General features: G+C 49.4%; 1 protein-coding gene across 3 annotated transcripts in view; it reads right to left on the reverse strand.

Moving 5' to 3' along the window:
* dgki (diacylglycerol kinase, iota) overlaps window positions 1-22,048 on the reverse strand; it is a 558,727-nt gene that overhangs the window by 10,306 nt on the left and 526,373 nt on the right. For all 3 annotated transcript variants that reach the window (XM_072484255.1, XM_072484256.1, XM_072484254.1), the window contains exons 30-32: window positions 20,290-20,327; window positions 4,917-5,037; window positions 3,683-3,719 (exon numbers count right to left, since the gene is read on the reverse strand). In XM_072484255.1, coding sequence (XP_072340356.1) covers window positions 3,683-3,719; window positions 4,917-5,037; window positions 20,290-20,327 — 196 coding nt within the window. The remainder of the gene's footprint in view (window positions 1-3,682; window positions 3,720-4,916; window positions 5,038-20,289; window positions 20,328-22,048) is intronic.

Here is a 22,048-nt window from a genome sequence, read left to right on the forward strand (position 1 = left end):
GTGTTTAATGAAAAAAAGTGTGGATTTTCTTTGTTGCGTTGCTCGCTTTAATTTCCCTAAATTGTGAGTTTGAAATCGTAGTTTCAATACCGAGTTTAAAATTAAATGGGAATTGTGAGCTGAATTAAAAGTATAATTTGAAACAAGGTAAATGTTTGAAATTCCTTAATATTCAGCATGGCTTATGGTCACAACCACAGCTCATAGATATATATTTATATATGATCAACATTGTGCAAGTTACTTGGAACACAATTCTCAGAAAGTAAAATTTAAAAAAAACAAAGTATATGAATTAGAATTTGGAAATGATTGGTTCAAGGCTGAATTAATCCTGGGTACTCAGCTCAAATTAGAAAATATGGGGCGGGATTCTCCGCTATCCGCCGAGGAATGGCGTCAACACCTCTGGCGTTGGGCCGGCAGGAAGGTGCGGAATCCTCCGCAATTCGGAGGCCGGCACCGGCGGGGTTGGTGCTGCTCCAGACGGCGCCGAAGGGCCTCCGCCGGCTGGCGTGAGTTGGCACATGCACGGGAGTGCCAGCGTGTACTGGCGTCATCCCAGGGTATGCGCAGGGGGGTTCTTCTCTGCGCCGGCCATGGCGGACCGTTACACCGGCTGGCGCGGCACAGGCCACTGTGAGGGGGGCCTCCCCCCCCCCCCCCCCCCCGGGGCCAGATCCCCCAGCGCCCCTCCGAGGACTCCACAGGCCGGCCACAGAGCCAGGTCCCGCCGGTACGGACCTGGTCTAATTTACGTCAGCGGGACCGGCCGTAAACGGGCGGCCACTCGGTCCATGGCGGGGCGGAGAATTGCCGGGGGGGGGGGGGCGGGCGCTGCCAACGGCCCCCCGACCGGCGCGGCGCGATTCCCGCCCCAGCCGAAAAACCGGCGAAGGAGAAACCGACAGCCAGCGTTGGGGCGGGATTCACGCCGCTCCCCGGTGATTCCCTGGCCCGGCGGGGCGTCGGAGAGCCCGTCCATGGGATCTAAATTGGAATTTGAAGACAGTGCTCTTTGTTTAAGGAGACCAGCTGCTCCCTGTTTTGTTAAGGGACATTGATGCTGTCATCACGTTTCAAAACTGGGGCAGCACATTGGCGTAGTGGTTAGCACTGCTGCCTCACGGCGTCGAGGACCTCGATTCGATCCCAGCCCCAGATCACTGTCTGTGTGGATTTACACATTCTCCCCGTGTCTGCGTGGGGCTCACCTCACCAGTGACTATTACGTTCCAATCTCACCTACCGACCTGAAACCGGACCGTTTTATTAATTAAAATTGCCAATTGCTGGGCCCTGCTATCCAAGCCTAAGTGGAACACCTATCTGACCCAACCCTTTCCAAGCCTAGACCCCCTGTAAATACTGACACACTCCCCGGGACCCCCTGTAAATACTAACACACTCCCCGGGACCCCCTGTAAATACTGACACATTCCCGGGACCCCTGTAAATACTGACACACTCCCCGGGACCCCCTGTAAATACTGACACACTCCCCGGGACCCCCTGTAAATACTGACACACTCCCCGGGACCCCCTGTAAATACTCACACACTCCCCGGGACCACCTGTAAATACTCACACACTCCCGGGACCCCCTGTAAATACTCTCACAGTCCCGGGACCCCCTGTAAATACTCACACACAGTCCCGGGACCCCCTGTAAATACTCACACGCTCCCGGGACCCCCTGTAAATACTCACACACTCCCGGGACCCCCTGTAAATACTGACACGCTCCCGGGACCCCCTGTAAATACTGACACACTCCCGGGACCCCCTGTAAATACTGACACACTCCCCGGGACCCCCTGTAAATACTGACACACTCCCCGGGACCCCCTGTAAATACTCACACACTCCCCGGGACCCCCTGTAAATACTCTCACAGTCCCGGGACCCCCTGTAAATACTCACACACAGTCCCGGGACCCCCTGTAAATACTCACACACTCCCGGGACCCCCTGTAAATACTGACACACTCCCGGGACCCCCTGTAAATACTAACACACTCCCGGGATCCCCTGTAAATACTGACACACTCCCGGGACCCCTGTAAATACTGACACACTCCCCGGGACCCCTTGTAAATACTGATACACTCCCAGGAACCCCTGTAAATACTGACACACTCCCCGGGACCCCTTGTAAATACTGATACACTCCCGGGAACCCCTGTAAATACTGACACACTCCCCGATCCCTCTGGAAATACTGACATACTCCCCGATCCCTCTGTAAATACTGACACACTCCTCGATCCCTCTGCAAATACTGACACACCCCTCGATCCCTCTGCAAATATTGACCCCCCCCCCCCGCTCCCTCTGTAAATACTGACACGCTCCGCGGGATCCCTGTAAATACTGACACACTCTCAACGACCTAACGACCAAAGACCCTTTGTAAAACTGACACACTCAAAGGGGCCCTCAGTAAATACCAACATGCTCCCAAGGAGCCCAGTAAATACTGACGCACTCGCACCAACCCCTTGTAAATACTGACACACTCCCAGGGGAACCCCACTTCAACAAAGAGTCAGGACTCGAAACGTTAGCCCCCTTCCCTTTCTGCAGATGCTGTCAGACCTGCTGAGATTGTCCAGTATTTTCTGTTTTTATCTCGCTAAAAACTGCCAATTCTCTAGGTCCCTTTTGTAAATACTGACACATTTCCTGGGGAACCCCGCTAAATACTGTCAAACTCCCCAGGGATCCTCTTGTAAATACTGACACACTTAGAACATAGAACTTACAGTGCCTAAGGAGGCCATTCGGCCCATTGAGTCTGCACTGACCCAGTTAGCCCTATCCCCGTAACCCAATAACCCCTCCTAATCCTTTTGGACACTAAGGGCAATTTAGCATTGCTAATCCACCTAAACCTGCACGTCTTTGGACTGTGGGAGGAAACCGGAGCACCCGGAGGAAACCCACGCACACATGGGGAGAACGTGCAGACTCCGCACAGACAGTGTCCCAGTGGGGAATCGAACCTGGAATCCTGGCGCTGTGAAGCCACTTGTGCTACCGTACTTCTTGGGATAACCTGTAACGTCCCTACAAATACTGACCAACTCCTGTGTAACCCTCCATTTATTCACACACTTGGTCATCTAACAAATGCTGAAATATTTCAGAACGTAAACCAAAAATGAGTAAAGATCTAAAAAAATTAACAAGTAAATTGACAAATACTGAAAACTAATGACAGAGGGGGAGCAAAATGATGGCCTCCTGGGATCCATAAATCCAATGTCCAACTGCACGAGTGTAACATATTCTCGAACTAGGAGTTTCGCTGTCTAAGATTGCTAACTTAATGCCACAAGTTCTAAATTAGGGAAATTGGAGGTAATGTTACTCGTAATTGCATTAAATGGACGATAGGAAATTGGGTCTTCAGCAAAACTCAGGAGGGAAAATCTCACTGCTGTTTTACACTATCACACAATGTCAACACCTATTCCAGGACATACAGCATGCCCCAAGGTCACTTGAAATCATCACAAATAGACTCGGTAATAATACAGAGGCGTGTTAAGCAGGGTGCAGGTCCCAGGGCGAGATTCTAACCACAGGCATCATCCAGCCAATTCTCTGCAGGTATTTTTCCAATGTAGAGAGCCACTATGAATAAATATGTAGCAGCCGGCAATATCTTCATACTCACGTTTTGATTTCTGATACATCCAATAAATCAGGAGGGCCTGAAATCAATAAAAATAGACTCAAAACCAAGAAACTAATATATACATGACAATCTGGAAGAATATAAGACAGTCTTGGGTAGTGAGGGAAATCTGGGTTCCAATATCGACCATCTCAGCCATGATTTCATATGTAAAAGTGCAAGGAATAACTGTGTGGACAGGGATTGAGAGTGTGTGACAGCGTGGACAGGGAGTGACAGCGTGGACAGGGAGTGACAGCGTGGACAGGGAGTGACAGCGTGGACAGGGAGTGACAGCGTGGACAGGGAGTGACAGCGTGGACAGGGAGTGACAGCGTGGACAGGGAGGACAGCGTGGACAGGGAGTGACAGCGTGGACAGGGAGTGACAGCGTGGACAGGGAGTGACAGCGTGGACAGGGAGTGACAGCGTGGACAGGGAGGACAGCGTGGACAGGGAGTGACAGCGTGGACAGGGAGGACAGCGTGGGCAGGGAGTGACCGCGTGGACAGGGAGTGACCGCGTGGACAGGGAGTGACCACGTGGACAGGGAGTGACCGCGTGGACAGGGATTGACCGCGTGGACAGGGAGTGACCGCGTGGACAGGGAGTGACAGTGTGGACAGGGAGTGACAGTGTGGACAGGGAGTGACAGTGTGGACAAGGAGTGACGGGGTGGACAGGAATTGACGGTGTGGACAGAGGGTGACAGGGAATGTAACAAACAGTCTGATAGACAAGCACTGTGTGAATGATCACATTGTGGGCTCCAGACAATAGCTCACTTGCTGGACATCACAAAACTGCTAGCAAATTATTCTAACAGACACCTGACATGCAGACGTGCGTTATGGTGCGAAGTTTTTATGCACCTCGATGTGGCTGGGTGAAGCCATTCAGTAGTAAGGAAATAAGCTACAAATGGAGTTGAGCCATATATTAAACTTGAGCTCACACAATATTAGACTGAAGGGATTGAACTGTCTCCTGCTGTTCCCGTGTCCCAGATTCTGCTTGCATCATTCTCACATGATGTGACAAGGATGGAGTATAAAATTAGGTCAGATAGACACACTGTACAGAATGGGGCTGCCATTCAAATCTGATATCATTCACTCTCGGGCAGACAAACGTGTGGGATGACATTACCAACTGGAGCATTTGGCAGCTCCAGCTACACCAATAGACAATTTAAACAAGGGATGTGACATATAAAGACTCGTTCACAACTCACCGTGTTCAATGATGTACTTCACGAGTTCTTTGTGGCCATTCTTTGCAGCACAGTGTAAGACTGAGTATCCTTCAGAGCTGCTCACCATCAGACTCACTCCCTTATTGCAGGAATCTATGAACTAGGAAAATATGGGAACAAATGGATGCACAGCTTTGCATTTTCACATGCTCAGTTGTTCGTGTTTAACAGTTCAAGGCAATATACCGCTCCCACAGTACCCAGCAATCGTAGATACCAGGTGCCACGTTTTCCGATTCCAACCTCAAATCCCTATTCAAGCTGCAGTAAAGTTGGGGACCAGAAAGACCATTCAAGCTCATTGTTCCAGTAAAATGCTCTCAGGAGATCTTGTCCTCCATGCCTCTGTCTTCTACCAGAGAATTGATTATCGGAAAGAACAGAGTTCACCCGGATGTTCAGCACCATGGACAGAACACCAGTGCGTCCTGTTGGATGTGCAGCTCACATATATACATGTTACATATGCAAACATCCAGGTCATTACTGCTCGTTACAAATACCAAAAGGCAAAAAAATTGGAGAACTTGTTGGCAACTTTAGCTAATAGATATTTAAGATCTGAATTCATGGACTTCCGGTGGCGGCCATGGAGGAGTAGGTCGGACATTTGCTAGCTCCTGTCTGTGATGGACTTTTGGACCTTTTCCCCCCGTTTATTTCCGGATTTTATGGGATAAATCGGTGAAGAGTGAGACAGTGAGGAGAAATCCCCCTCCGGTGTATGGCGAATTGAACCAGAAGTGGCTGTGTGAGAAGACAAAGTCCTATAAGGGAGACGCAAGTAGAGCTGGTAAGACAGGACAGCATGGCGGGGCAGCGGGGCCGTGGGGAGACGACGCAGTGGTTGACGGAGCAGCTGGTGAAGTTTTTCGAAGATTCTACAGCTTCGCCAAGCTGTAGAAGGACATGCTGGACCCGATTAAGGCTTCCATTGATCAAGTTGTGCAGAATCAAGAAACCCACGGAAGAGCGATCCAGGAGGTGGAGAGAAAGGTGTCCGAGCACGAGGAATACATAACCGTGCTGGAGACCAAGGTGGGGATGATGAACGACCGCCAGAAAAGAATGCAGGAGAAGCTGGAGGACCTGGAGAACAGGTCCAGGAAACAGTTTCCTCAGCCCCTGGAAGTGGATAGAGCGCACAGAGCCCTCGTGAAGAAGCCCCGAGCGAACGAGCCGCTGCAGGTGATGGTGGTACGCTTTCACTGATTCCTGGACAAGGAACACGTTCTGCGGTGGGCCAAGAAGGAACGGAGCAGCAAGTGGGAGAATTGTGAGCTGAGCATTCATCAGGACCTGGGCGCGGAAAACGGCCCTCTTTAAGAAGGGGGTGAAGTTCGGGATGTTGTACCCAGCCCGTCTGTGGGTCACACATGAGGAACGGGACTTCTATTTCGAAACACCAGACATAAAAGTATGGACTTTTATAAAGAAAAAAGGCTGGAAGCGAACTAAAATACACTGGAGCCTTGGAGAGTACTGTGGTGGTGATTTGTTGTGCTGGGCTGTATATGTATAAGTAGTGTTATGTGTAATAGGGGCTGTTTTGATGGCTAAAGTAAACTTTGTCTTGCAGGGGGCTGGTTAGAAGGGGGGTGGTCTTTGGGGTTGGTTCTGTTTTTGGGTGTTTTTTTTTCTCTAAAGTGGCTGTTTCTTCATTGTTTTTTCTGATGTTTATTTAGTGTGGAATGTGATGCTTTTAATATGTTTGCCAAGCGGGGGAGAGGGGAGAGAACAATGGGGAGACAGACTGCTTGGTGCCATGGGTGGGCGCTATCAAGTCAGCATGGTCAGCTGACTCACGGAAGCACAGTGGGGGGCGAGCAGGTGTTAAGCTGGAGCTTGACTTGGGGGGTTGGGTTTCTAGTGCTGTTGCTAAAGGGGGGGGGGGGGAGGAGGAGGGAGAGGGGGGGGCTGCTTTGCCGACAGGGGAGGAACTTGTCATGATATTCAAACACACACATCATGATAGACACACCAACAGACAAATCAGAACACACAACACCACAACCAATGACAGAAAGATATAAAAGCACAGACACGACCCGTGGTGGTCAGTATTAGCTGCAGAGGAGAACCAGGACACATCTATTGCCAAACACACTCAGGGAGACAGCACGTGCAGAGTATCCAGAACGAACTGTATTATAAGAGTTATAATAAAATAGAGTTGTACCACATACAACTGTGTTGGCTCATCTGTGCACCAGAGCACCCAACACCACATGGTACAGGAGTGGATCGATACCTGCCGGCATACCTCCGTGTACACAGACAACCAGCAGTGCCCAGGCATGATGTACGAGCTCCCGGTTCCGCAGGCGCTCCAGTGCGACGGCGACCTCCACGAAAACTGGCGGCGATTCCGGCAAATGTTCGAGTTGTTCCTGGCGGCAGCTGAACTCAAGGACCTGGATGATAAGGAAAAAATTGAATTTCTCCTCACCGTCGCCGGTGCAAGGGCAAGAGCAATGTTCAGAAGGTTCAGGTTCTTCAGGAGGCAGCAAAGGCACGATTACCAGGCAGTCCTGGGCAAATTCTCCAAGTACTGTGAAGAATACGCAATCCAATGGGGACTTAAAGGTAAGAAAAGCTGCAGTACTCACCTCGTGGCTGGGATCCCGGAGCCCGAAATCCCGGGCCTGAGAAAAGGCTGGGTCGAGGTCGGCGGCCATCTTGCTAAAGGTATAACGCTAGCACAGTTGCGCGAGAAGTGCGCAGAACCGGAAGTTTTGTTTGCGCATGCGCGAGATGCTGCGCATGCGCAGTCAAGAAAACGGCCATCGGTAAAGGAACAGCGATCTGAGCATGCGCAGTCGCTTCCTACGTGCTACATACCGAGCGTCAGGATGTCAGAGGCCCCAGACTGCACCAATTTAAAAGGGAAATGTCCCAAATCCAATTTAAAAGGGAAACGTCCCAAATCAAAAAAACAAAAATCTGTTAAAGCTGTAAAACAACCTTCCTTCACCTGGAATGACAGCACAGTGCCGCAAATTGACCCAGGAGATGAATTTAACCTCCGAAGAACCCTCCGACAAGCAGTTACCTACGCACAAGCCGATGATTCCGACCTTGAATACTTCGATGACGATTTTTACAGTGTTTCCGGACCTCGCGAGCCCAATGATAGCTCCGTGGTCCTATATGACTATGACTCGGACGAACCTTTCGTGTTGCACATTGGCGGCCCCCACATTGAATCCGACGCAGATGCGGATTCATTTTTCGGATTTGAGGATCTTCAATCCAGCAGATATGACGTTCCAACTTATCAGTACCGGATGATGCTGCAGCCTGACATTAACAGACAGGGAGCGGTGCAAGCACACGGAGAGTGCCCTGCTGCCACACAGAGCGTGGTCCACGTCCCGCTCAACGTTCCCGACTCTATGAAAGAAGACATGCAAGACTCCAGAGTGCAGTCCTCGCATGAACCAGAAGTGACTCCAGTGTCACAAGCTTCCACAGCAAGCTCGTGGACAGACTCCACAATTGCAGAAATGCAAGACTCCAGAGCGCAGTCCTTGCACGGACAAGAAGTGACTCCAGTGTCACAAGCCTCCACAGAGAGCTCGTGGACAGCCTCCACGATAGAAGCAACGCAAGACTCCAGAGCGCAGTCCTTGCACGAACAAGAAGTGACTCCAGTGTCACAAGCCTCCACAGAGAGCTCGTGGACGGACTCCACGATGGAAGGAACGCAAGACTCCAGAGCGCAGTCCTTGCAGGAACAAGACCATGAGGGTCTAGCAACCTCTCCTGACCAACCAGCGGCAGACGATGCAAGTCTGCCATGCTCCCGTGAACAGCAAGAAGGCTATAACAGCCTACCATGCTCCACTACACAGCAGCATGACCATGACGGTCTCTCATGCTACAATAAAGGGCACAGCGCTGAAGACTGTTCAAGCCCAACTGAAGACAAGCCAAAGGAATCGCCTCGTCCAAGCCCGAAGAAAAAAGGTTTATGCGCTGACCTTCAGGATCATTGTAGCCGAACAGAGATTAATAATGCTGCACGGCCACAGAAGGATGCTGAGGATTTGCTAACGAAATTAATTGAATGTTTAACTTGCAAGGAGCAGACTGAGAATTGCCAGTGTTTTAGTACGGATCGAAAAAATGGACAAGACATTGATCCTCAGGTAATGGAAATAACACAACCTGAATCATATCTACAGCAGGGACAAATGTCTCCCTTCAACACAATGCCGCAAAATCCCAACTTCGGAGACCAGCAGTTAGTCAGTAATGACTCTTCAAACCTGGAGGGGAACATTAATTGCATTGAACCTATACACACTCCACTGATTATTGAGCAGAACATTGGAGCAAGAATCCTGAGGACACCGACATCGAGTAGCCAGATAACGAATTTAAAACCCACAGCAGTTTCAAGTGAACCAAGTGTGCTTTCCACTAATGGTGAAGATGCAGATAAGGTCGACCCGATTATCCATTGTACCACACTAACCCCAGTGATTAAGCAGTTATGTATGGGGAGTATAATGTGGGCAATTGAGAACAGTAAAAGAGAGACGGTGACCATGCCAGTCCCAGCAAAATCAGACCCAGAGACCACGAAGGCATGTACATTAAACAAAGTTACATATGAGGTACCTGAGAAGAAAAGTGAAACGGAATGTTCTTTGGAAAATGGTACAATGTCGATAGAAACAGTGGATCCTATATTCGAGACCATACATATGGGAGAATTTGGGGGTAATAAACAAGGTTCTGCAATGTCTGGGGGAAGATTTAAAGTTCCAAAGAAGAAAAGCCCAAATGAAGGACAATGGCAAGACAATGACAGTCCACCGACATGGTGTGCACCACCAGATGAAAACTCTGACAATTTACCCAACCCTAGTGAACAGCAAGCTGCTAATGACGATCTATCCACGGGATGTGAGACGAGTGACGACAGCATCCCACTTCCCATGCAAAAGGTGCAAGGTGACAGACCTCGCCTAGTGCGTACCGAGGCACTCAACGATCACGGTGGGACCACTGACGACTGCGGTGGCGGCGCACCGCTTCCACCCTCGATGGCTCGAGCCTCTCCACTGGTTGGTGCATTCCTGCATGTTCCGACTCCAGAAGTGCAGCTTCAGGGAATCTCGGCTGCCTCCAGTGAACCTGTTGGGACTCCGGACGGGGGGCATCGACGGAAGGCAGACCGGACTCCAGATGGGGAGCAGCCAAGCGCCGACTCTGATTTGCGCACGCCAGACCTTGCTCCGGACGGGCGATGTCGCGGCCTCGGTGATGGCACGCTCAGGGTGACGGCAGATGCCACGGCGACAGGGAATGGATCGCGTGGCAGTCCCACTGGGTCGGCAGTGGCAACCAGCACCGGCGGTCCAAGATGGACACACCAACTCGCGCCATCGCCAGACGTTGATGCGAGCAACAATTCTCTCTCCAAGGCGACATGCTTCGACGTTTCTCTGCGGAGTCGCCCTTCCGGCACAGCAGGTGGCCGGAACCAGCGTACACGGTCTTGGCCAACTTCCACATCTGGCACAGTCATCGCCTTGCATGATATTAGTGATGGTGCTACTTCGATGGCAACGACCCATCGGCTACAAGATGCCGTCCACCACAAACATAAAAAGAAAACAGACTCCACCTTGTTCCTGGCATGCAGGGCGGATGGATTGGTGCGTAGGCGAAATCAGCGGGCTTTGTGCCGCCTTCCACGCTCGCAACTGCACCGTACGCACACGCCGGATCCTCCACTGGTTCCCAAGGATGACTTCGTGGAGATGCCACGGATCATGCCCCTTCCATCGCCACCAGAACCAAACCACAGCCAGGGCACCACTAACAAAGATGTTGAATGTTATATTTACACGAATGAAAAAACCAAGCACTGCACGAAGTACAACAAATGGTAAAGTAGAGACTTCGGCAACAGCATCACCTCCAACAGTCCAAGGTGAACCAGTGTGACCCCAAATCTCCACAGCTGAACCGGCTTGAGGACCAGCCCATTCTTGAGGCGGTCACCCATTAGACTGGACTTATAACGCTGTTAATACGTTCAAAAAGTCAAACACTTCTGTATTATAACCTGTTGTTGTTTATTGTTCCAGATATCGTCTGACCGGACCAATGTTCAAGTTTTTTTTTTTCTCTCGCATCCAAGTTTTGTTATGGTACAACCTTGTTAGTGTGACGCACCCGACATCGCCCCATGTAAATAGTTACGTCATAAACACACGCTGTACACAATACAAACGCACACTCTTAGATGCACTCACGACACAATTATATTTATAACCACGTAGGCACTTGTCTTTGTAAAAAGGGGGGATGTCATGATATTCAAACACACACATCATGATAGACACACCAACAGACAAATCAGAACACACACCACAACCAATGACAGAAAGATATAAAAGCACAGACACGACCCCTGGTGGTCAGTATTAGCTGCAGAGGAGAACCAGGACACATCTATTGCCAAACACACTCAGGGAGACAGCACGTGCAGAGTATCCAGAACGAACTGTATTATAAGAGTTATAATAAAATAGAGTTGTACCACATACAACTGTGTTGGCTCATCTGTGCACCAGAGCACCCAACACCACAGAACTGTTACTAGGGGACAAATGGGAGGTCGGGAACGGCGAATGCCCAAGGGGGCTCGAGGAGGCGGAGGGCGCGAGCCAGATATTGGCCTAAAAAGGGTGATGGCTAGTCGGCAGGGGGGGGTGGGGGAGATGGGGGGGGGAGCCCCCCGACCAGGCTGATTACATGGAATGTCAGAGGGTTGAATGGGCCGGTCAAGAAGACTCGCGTGTTTGCACATTTGAGGGGGCTGAAGGCGGACGTGGCAATGCTACAAGAGACACACCAAAGGTTACAGACCAGAGGAGATTGAGAAAGGGGTGGGTTGGCCAAGTATTCCACTCAGGGCTGGACTCAAAGACCAGGGGGGTAGTGATCTTGATCAACAAACGAGGCAGGGAGAATCGTGTCAGACAAGGGGGGTAGGTACATATTGGGAAGCTGGAAGGGGTGCGGGGGGTCCTACTCACCATAAATGCTCTGAATTGGGACGATGTGGAATTTATGAGGCGGGTGTTAGGTAAGATCCCAGACTTAGAGTCACACAACCTGATTATGGAGGAGATTTTAACACAGTCATTGATCCGGAATTGGACCGGTCAAAATCCAGGACAGGAAGGAGGCCGGCTGCGGCAAAGGAATTGAAGGGGTTTAGGGAACAGATGGGGGGAGTGGACCCATGGAGGTTTGCACGGCCGAGGGCGAAGGAGTTTTCTTTTTTCTCCCATGTCCACAAGGTATACTCTCGCATCGACTTTTTTGTTCTGAGCAGGGCATTAATACCGAGGCTGGTGGATACTGAGTACTCGGACATCGAAATCGGATCATGCCCCACATTGGGTGGATCTACGGGTTAGTGTGGAGAGAGGGCAACGCCCGCTGTGGAGACTGGATGTGGGGTTGCTAGCGGACGAAGCGATCTGTGGGCGGGTTAAGAAGTCCATCCAGAACTACCTGGAAACAAATGAAACGGGGGAGGTCTCTGCTGCGATGGTTTGGGAAGCTTTGAAGGCAGTGGTCAGGGGGGAATTAATCTCGATACGGGCCCACAGAGAAAAGGTGGAACGGGCTGAGAGGGAAAGGTTAGTGGAGGAGATACTCCAGGTGGACAGGAGATACTCGGAGGCCCCGGACGCGGGGCGACTGAAGGAGCGGCGGAGGTTACAGGTGGAGTTTGGACTGTTGACTACAGGAAAAGCAGTGGAACAGTTGAGGAAGGAAAGGGGGGCGATTTATGAGTATGGGGAAAAGGCAAGCAGAATGTTAGCGCACCAGCTCAGGAAAAGGAAGGCAGTCAGGGAGATAGGGAAAGTAAAGAGTAGAGACAGTAATACTGTCCTGGACCCAGTCAAGACTTTTATAGTAAATTATATGAGTTGGAACCCCCGGCTGGGGTGGAGGGGGTGAGGCAGTTTTTGGATCAGTTGAGGTTCCCGAGGGTGGAGGAGGACCTGGTGGAAGGGCTGGGAGCCGCAATTGAGATTGAGGAAATAATTGAGGGGCTCGAGGGCATGCAGTCGGGCAAGGCCCCAGGGCCTGACGGCTATCCGGTGGAATTCTATAAGAAGTTTTCAGAGATATTGAGCCCACTGCTGGTGAGGACATTTCACAAAGTAAGAGAGAAGGGAGTCCTCCCCCCAATAATGTCACAGGCCTCGATTTCATTGATCCTGAAACGGGAGAAGGATCCAGAGCAATGCGGGTTATACAGGCAGATTTCTCTACTGAATGTGGATGCCAAACTGCTGGCTAAGATACTGGCCACAAGGATAGAGGACTGTGTCCCGGGGGTGATAGGGGAAGACCAGACGGGATTTGTAAAGGACAGGCAACTCAAGGCCAATGTTTGAAGGCTTTTAAATGTTATCATGATGCCTTCAGAAGGAGGGGAGGTGGAGGTGGTGGTAGCAATGAATGCGGAGAAGGTTTTTGATCCAGTGGAATGGAATTACCTGTGAGAGGCGCAGGGAAGGTTTGGGATTGGGGAGGGCTTTATGACTGGGTGCGGTTGCTCTATCAGGCACCAGTAGTGAGTGTGCGTATGAACCGGCTGAGGTCGGAGTATTTTAAACTACACCAAGGGACGAGGCAAGGGTGCCCCCTCTCCCCGTTACTGTTTGCTCTGGCCATAGAGCCATTGGCCATGGTGTTAACAGCCTCTAGGAACTGGAAAGGGATGGTTCGGGGAGCAGGGGAGGGGGGGGCGGTTCTAGCACCGGTCTCACTTTACGCAGGTGACCTGCTCTTGTACATTTCAGAGGGGTGGGGGAAGCAATGCGAATCCTGGGGGAATTTGGCAATTTTTCGGGGTATAAATTGAACATGGGGAAAATCGAGATGTTTGCGATCCAGGCAAGAGGATGGGAGAAGAGACTGGGAGAGCTGCCGCTTAGAATGGTAGGGAAGAGCTTTTGGTATCTGGGAATCCAGGTGGTCCGGGAATGGGAGGCACTGCACAAGTTAAACCTATCCCGGTTGGTAGAACAAATGGAAGGGGACTTTAAGAAATGGGACATGCTCCCGCTGTCACTGGCGGGGAGGGTACTGACGGTGAAAATGACGGTCCTCCCCATCGCCGGGATGAAGATGGATAACCACTGTGCCTCCGTGTCGCTGTGTATGTTCTCCTAAATACTTGTATGCATGCCTCTTTCTCCATCCAAAGTCTATAGTTGCTGACATAGTACAGTCAGACTGAGTTGTGATAAGGTCCTCCATCAAGCACTGGAGTTCTCCAATCCTGAAAAGGTGGTTTTAACAAGCTTTAGTTATGCTGCACGATATGCCTGCCCCTTCCCTTTGTGTCGTGGCACTGGAGGGGTTCCGAAGATGAAGTATAAATACTGTTTCCCAGCAGGCAAACCATGTATCCAAGACTTAGCCCTTCATTCCGTTTCTCCCTTGATTATAGAATCATAGAATTTACAGTGCAGAAGGAGGCCATTCGGCCCATCGAGTCTGCACCAGCTCTAAGAAAGAGCACCCTACTTCAGCCCATGCCTCCACCCTATCCCGTAACCCCAGCTAACCTTTTTCGAATCTAAGGGCAATTTAGCATGGCCAATCCACATAACCTGCACATCTTTGGACTGTGGGAGGAAACCGGAGCACCCGGAGGAACATAGAACATACAGTGCAGAAGGAGGTCATTCAGCCCATCGAGTCTGCACCGACCCACTTAAGACCTCACTTCCACCCTATCCCCATAACCCAATAACCCCTCCTAAGCTGTTTGGTCATTAAGAGCAATTTATCATGGCCAATCCACCTAACCTGCACGTCTTTGGACTGTGGGAGGAAACCGGAGCTCCCGCAGGAAACCCACGCAGACACGGGGAGAACGTGCAGACTCTGCAGAGAATAGCTGGGGGTTCCTCTCTGCTCCTCTGCAATGTCCAGCAAAGAGCAACCTGAGTTTTCCTGATAAAAGAGGCACAGCGTTTCGTCTTGCACTCATTAGGACAGGTTCGTAAAAATAGCAAATCTAAACGCAACAACAATTTAAACTGCATGAGGAGAGAGTGCTGAATAGTTGACAGGTGGATTCCGATTGGTTCGATGAGTTGCCATGGAGAATGCACCAGGGGATAGTTAACTGTCAAGCTCTTGTTTAAATTCAAACAAGCAAGGCAACTCTGATTGGCCAGTGCATTGCTGTGGGGAATGCACCAGAGAATGGCTGCACCACGACTTCTGGCTGCTCGCCCTCCCCCTTAAGGATCCTGAAGACACGATCCGAGACATCCCTGACCCTGGCACCCGGGAGGCAACATACCTTCCGGGAGTCTCGCTCGCGACCACATAATCTCCTATCTATTCCCCTAACCATTGAATCTCCTACAACTATTGCTTTTCTATTCTCCCCCCTTCCCTTCTGAGCCCCAGAGCCAGACTCAGTGCCAGAGACCTGGCCGCTAGGGCCTTCCCCCGGTAGGTCATCCCCCCCAACAGCATCCAAAACGGTATACTTGTTTTGAAGGGGAATGGCCACGAGGGATCCCTGCACTGTCTGCCTGTTTGTTTTTTTCCCCGACGGTAACCCAGCTATTCTTGTCCTGTACCATGGGTGTGGTTACCTCCCTGTAACTCTTCTCTATCACCCCCTCTGCCTCCCGGATGATCCGAAGTTCATCCAGCTTCAGCTCCAGTTCCCTAACACGGTCTTTGAGGAGCTGGAGTTGGGTGCACTTCCCGCAGGTATAGTCAGCGGGGACACCGGTGGCATCCCTCACCACCCACATCCTACAGGAGGAGCATGCAACTGGCCTAGCCTCCATCCCCTCTTACCTGACAGAATATACTGCCCGGTGGACTAACTAGATCTCCGCCCTCCGACCCTGCTCCCAGTCAGCTACACTTTCTGTAAACTCCTGGTTCTCTTCTCACTCTTTGCGGAAATGTCGGAAACAAAATGAAAGGAGCACCTTACTCCCTCCTCACCTAACACCCTCGGTCACCAAACTCTTACTATAGCACTCAAAATGCACCAAATTCAGCACTCCCTCGGTCACCAAACTCTTACTATAGCACTCAAAATGCACCAAATTCAGCACTCCCTCGGTCACCAAACTCTTACTATAGCACTCAAAATGCACCAAATTCAGCACTCCCTCGGTCACCAAACTCTTACTATAGCACTCAAAATGCACCAAATTCAGCACTCCCTTGGTCACCAAACTCTTACTATAGCACTCAAAATGCACCAAATTCAGCACTCCCTTGGTCACCAAACTCTTACTATAGCACTCAAAATGCACCAAATTCAGCACTCAGTGCAAACAAAGTCTGCACTGTAGGGGATCACTTTTATACTGTGAATCTAGCCTCTGAAAACTGGCCTAATCCAATTAACTAATTAACAAGCTCCAGCTGCAAGTGCCTACAAGTAGAAGCCTGTTTAAAGCTGATTGAAAATTCACCTTCTTCTAAACCAAACAGCAACTTTTAAGTTAATTAACTAAATAAAAGAAAGACTAAACTTTAGATGAAAATGAAGCCTTATACTCCCTCGGTCACCAAACTCTTACTATAGCACTCAAAATGCACCAAATTCAGCACTCAGTACGAATGGGATATGGCGCTCGACAGTTCCAACGCGCCACAGCAAAAAAACGCACCGACCTCCTCAGAAGACAAACACGGAACACAACCGACAGAATATCCTTCGTCGTCCAGTACTTTCCTGGAGTGGAGAAACTACGACATCTTCTTCGCAGTCTTCAACACATCATCGATGAAGATGAACATCTTGCCAAGGTCATCCCCACACCCCCACTACCTGCCTTCAAACAACCGCGCAACCTCAAACCATTGTTTGCAGCAAACTACCCAGCCTTCAGAACAGTGACCACGACACCACACAACCCTGCCATGGCAATCTCTGCAAGACTTGCCAGATCATCGACATGGATACCACCATTACACGTGAGAACACCACCCATCAGGTTCGTGGTACATACTCGTGCGACTCGGCCAATGTTGTCTACCTCATACGCTGCAGGAAAGGATGTCCCGAAGCGTGGTACATTGGCGAGACCATGCAGACGCTGCGACAACGAATGAACGGACATCGTGCGACAATCACCAGGTAGGAATGTTCCCTTCCAGTCGGGGAACACATCAGCAGTCAAGGGCATTCAGCCTCTGATCTCCGGGTAAGCGTTCTCCAAGGCGGCCTTCAGGACGCGCGACAGCGCAGAATTGCCAAGCAGAAACTTACAGCCAGGTTCCGCACACATGAGTGCGGCCTCAACCGGGACCTGGGATTCATGTCGCATTACATTCATCCCCCACCATCTGGCCTGCGAAATCCTACCAACTGTCCTGGCTTGAGACAATTCACACCTCTTTAACCTGGGGTTCCCCCTATCTCTGGATCTGTGAACACTTAATTAACTGCAAATGCTGGCATTCTAAGCATTGTCTTGCATCTTTGAATTTGTCTATCTATATGTTTCTGGAACATACCGCTTCATTCACCTGAGGAAGGAGCAGCGCTCCGAAAGCTAGTGTTTGAAACAAACCTGTTGGACTTTAACCTGGTGTTGTAAGACTTCTTACTGTGCTCACCCCAGTCCAACGCCGGCATCTCCACATCAAAGATTATGTGCCATACATAACCTGTTGCCGCTTTATAAAAAACTGCTTTCAAATCTCTTGTGACTCCAAGCCCCATTTTGGATCATCTGTGACCCTGGGCCAGATCTTATAGAACTGGTTATTTACAACTAGACTCACACTGCATTGTTGAATCTTATTGACTTTGAGGTAACTAGGGACTGGCAATCTCTGCTGCCTTGCCATGCTATCCAAATCAATTGAAATAAAAGCAAATTACTGCGGATGCTGGAATCTCATAGATTTATCATAGAATTTACAGTGCAGAAGGAGGCCATTCGGCCCGTCGAGTCTGCACCGGCTCTTGGAAAGAGCACCCTACCCAAGGTCAACATTTCCACCCTATCCCCATAACCCAGTAACCCCACCCAACACTAAGGGCAATTTTGGTCACTAAGGGCAATTTATCATGGTCAATCCATCTAACCTTCACATCTTTGGACTGTGGGAGGAAACCGGAGCACCCGGAGGAAACCCACGCACACACGGGGAGAATGTGCAGACTCCGCACAGACAGTGACCCAAGCCGGAATCGAACCTGGGACCCTGGAGCTGTGAAGCAATTGTGCTATCCACAGTGCTACCATGCTGCCCGAATCTGAAATGAAAGAGAAAATGCTGGAAAATCTCAGCAGGTCTGGCAGAATCTGTAGGGAGAGAAAAGAGCTAACATTTTGAGTCTGATGACTCTTTGTCAAAGCTAAAAGACAGAAAAAGTGGGAAATATTTATACTGTGGAATGAGAATGAAAGATGAGAGTCAAAGCCACAGAAACCCAGGGAAACCGGGTGCTAATGGCCACAGAAACCAAGGGGAAAGAGTGCTAATGGCAGTCCCCAGAGAGGACAAAAGATGTGAAAGGCCAAACAGCAGAGAAACTAACATCAGAGGGTGAACTGTAGATGTGGGGGGAGGGGAAGGGTGAAGCAAAGAGGAGAAAGGTTAAGGAAAGGTGGATAAGATTGGGGGGGGGGGGGGGGTTAAATATATATTAAGAAAGAAAGAAATGGTAAAAGACAGTTAAAATGAAATGAAAACAAATGGGTCAAGGTGGGGTAGAGCTGATCATCTGAAGTTGTTGAATTCGATGTTGAGACCGGAAGGTTGTAGGGTGCCGAACCGGAAGATGAAATGTTGTTCCTCCAGTTTGCGTTCAGCTTCACTGGAACATTGCAGCAGGCCAAGAACAGACATGTGGGCATGGGAGCAGGGTCTTTGTTAAAATGGCAAGCAACGGGAAGGTCAGGGTCCTGAATGCGCACAGGCCGAAGATGCTCAGCAAAGCGATCACCCACTCTGCTTTTGGTGTCTCCGATATAGAGGAGACCACATTGGGAGCAGCGAATGCAGTAGACCAAATTGGAAGAGATGCAAGTGAAATGCTGCTTAACCTGGAATGAGTGTTTTGGGCCTGGGATGTTAAGCATGGAAGAGGTAAAGGGGCAGGTGTTACACCTTCTGCGATTGCATGGGAAGGTGCCATGCGTGATGGGAGAGGTACTGGGTATGGTGGAGGAGTGGACTAGATTGTCTCCGAGGGAACGGTCTCTGTGGAATGCTGACAGAGGGAGTGAAGGGAAGACGTGTTTGGTGGTGGCATCACGCTGGAGTGGGCGAAAATGGCAGAGGATTATGCTTTGCATACGGAGGCTGGTGGGATGAAATGTGAGAATGAGGGGGGAGTCGAGGGGGCGAGAGTAGTGGCGCGGGAGATGGACCGCACACTGTTGAGGGCCCTGTCCGCAACTGTAGGTGGAAAATCACGGTTGAGGAAGAAGGAACACATTTTCGAAGCACCATTTTGCAAAGTGGCATCATCGGAACAAATGCGACGGAGGCGAAGGAGTTGAGAGAAAGGGATGGAGTCCTTACAGGGTGTAGGGTGCGAAGAGCTGTAGTCCAGATAGATGTGGGAGTCAATGGGCTTGTGGTGGATATTAGTGGATTGTCTATTGCCGGAAATGGAGACAGAAAGATCAAGGAAGGGAAGGGAAGTGTCTGAGATGGACCAGGTGAAAGTGATGGAGGGGTGGAAACCCCTTGAATTGAAATAAAAGCTCCATAAGCCATTTCCTGCTCTGCTCTTCTCTCGAATATTGCTAGCTGCCTTGAGCATGTTTGTAGTGGTTTCAAGATGGCCATGTGGATATCAGATAAAGCCTTGGTAAGTTAGCACACTCTCTGCTACTCTTGGTGAACAAGTACAAAACAAAATCCCCAACCACGATCACTGCATTTTCTGCATCTAAGTTGGCTCACCCTCCATTAAGAGGAAATGGCCAATGCCAAGCCAAGTGCTATGGTCTACTGCGCCATATTGCGTTTCCTTCCCATGTGTTATATATTGTTGTATTATCTGTAAATATCTGTAAAGAGCTAGAGATTACTTGGCTGGAAACTAATTGTTTGGTGTAAGTGTTCCAGGGGGTCACATTTCACACGGTATTAAAGACTGATGTGATGTACAACTGAACCAGTTCTAACTGGTTCTTTTTGTGTACAAAGCAGAATGGCAAGTTAAGCATTAGGGGTTCAGATTTTTCCAAGCTTAAAATGAGATTATTACCAATCTGGGAAGCAAAGGACAACAAGAACTCATTGCATCCATTATTGCATAATTTGCCCAAATTCCAGTTTGCTCCATTACCTTCTGTAAGTCACCCTCCAGGACTGAATGAAGAAGTTCTGAAAGAAAGACAAGGGGCAAAATGTTAAACACAGGAGAGAATGTAATGCACTGTCTAATCAGCTGCTTGAAATAACAGTCTGTAATATCCTGAAAGACTAGCGACACCAAGTTAATTAACGAATAACAGTTTATTAAAGTAATAACTATACACAGAGAGGTAATGATAGTATAGTACAAGTGTAGCAAAGGGTTAACATCAAAAACTATGTGAAGCTCAACACTAGATTGTGTTACTACGTTATTGTGTATAAGGCAGCATGGTAGCATAGTGGTTAGCACTGTGGCTTCACAGCACCAGGATCCTAGGTTCGATTCCCGGCTTGGGTCACTGTCTGTGTGGAGTCTGCACGTTCTCCCCGTGTCTGTGTGGGTTTCCTCCGGGTGCTCTGGATTCCTCCCACAGCCCAAGACATGCAGGTTAGGTGGATTGGCCATGCTAAATTGCCCTTAGTGTCCAAAAAGGTGAGGAGGGATTATTGGGTATGGGGATATGGTGAAAGTCAGGGCTTAATTGGTGCAGACTCGATGGGCCGAATGGCCTCCTTCTGCACTGTATGTTCTATGTTCTATCTCTCGGAATTCTGGGAGAAGATGATGAAAAGCTGATGAGATTTCATTGTAGAGATATAAAGCACGAGGTTGAGTTATAGTGTAGTTTAATAGGTAGAGAGAATATTGATTACTATACTACAGATTCAGTATCATTAGTTTATTATCTGTTACTTAGTAAAGTGTGAAAACCTAATCAAGTTTAGTAGTGTAAAATAAATTTGTTTTGATTTAAACTTCTTATTTTTATCTTCTTTGTCAACACTACATATCTGGCTATCTTGGAGGAAAAGGCAAGGAATATAACAAGAGAGACAAAAGGCTACCCTGTTCCCAGACTTCAAACTCCTAACTAACTGGGAAAACTGAGCTCCGCCCCCAGGGCTCACGCTCTCCGGCCCCGTGGGCCTATCGGGTCACATGACTTTCGGGAACACGCCCCCGGAAAGGGGCACAATCCCACATCCATCCCGAGTACATTCTTCAATTAACAAAGGAACTATTTACTAAAGTATACAAGTATCTCTCGAAACAGTGTCTTATATATACAGTGGGGCTGTTTAGCACAGGGCTAAATCGCTGGCTTTGAAAGCAGATCAAGGCAGGCCAGCAGCACAGTTCAATTCCCGTACCAGCCTCCCCGAACAGGCGCCGGAGTGTGGCGACTAGGGGCTTTTCACAGTAGCTTCATTTGAAACCTACTTGTGACAATAAGCCATTTTCATTTCATTTTCATTTCACTATAAGGTAAGTGAGCAGCAACGGACCAGTCAGTTTGTAGAGAGGCTGATGACTGTTTCTTCACAACAGCTTTTGAATGTTTGGACGGCTCTCTCAGCCAGTCCATTTGAAGCAGGGTAGTAGGGAAGAGTGCTGGAATTCTTCACCACTAAAAGCAGTCCCATTATCTGAGACCAAAATCTCAGACAATTGTTTGTCACACTTTTTCTACCGTTGATGATGATGTCATGGACTTCATTGTATGTCCAATATTATGGGCCAGGATTGAGAGAACTCCAAAGTATATCATGGAGTTCACCTGACCCACAACTTTTAATAGATTTTGGTTATGAGCAGCACAAGGGCCCACTTTACAGGTGTGATGCAACAGAGACCTTAAGTATTTTTAAAACCAAAACAATGTTTATTCTATGAATTCAGTTAACAC

The sequence above is a fragment of the Scyliorhinus torazame genome, chromosome 19 (genome assembly GCF_047496885.1).
Source record: "Scyliorhinus torazame isolate Kashiwa2021f chromosome 19, sScyTor2.1, whole genome shotgun sequence".
Classification (NCBI taxonomy): domain Eukaryota; kingdom Metazoa; phylum Chordata; class Chondrichthyes; order Carcharhiniformes; family Scyliorhinidae; genus Scyliorhinus; species Scyliorhinus torazame.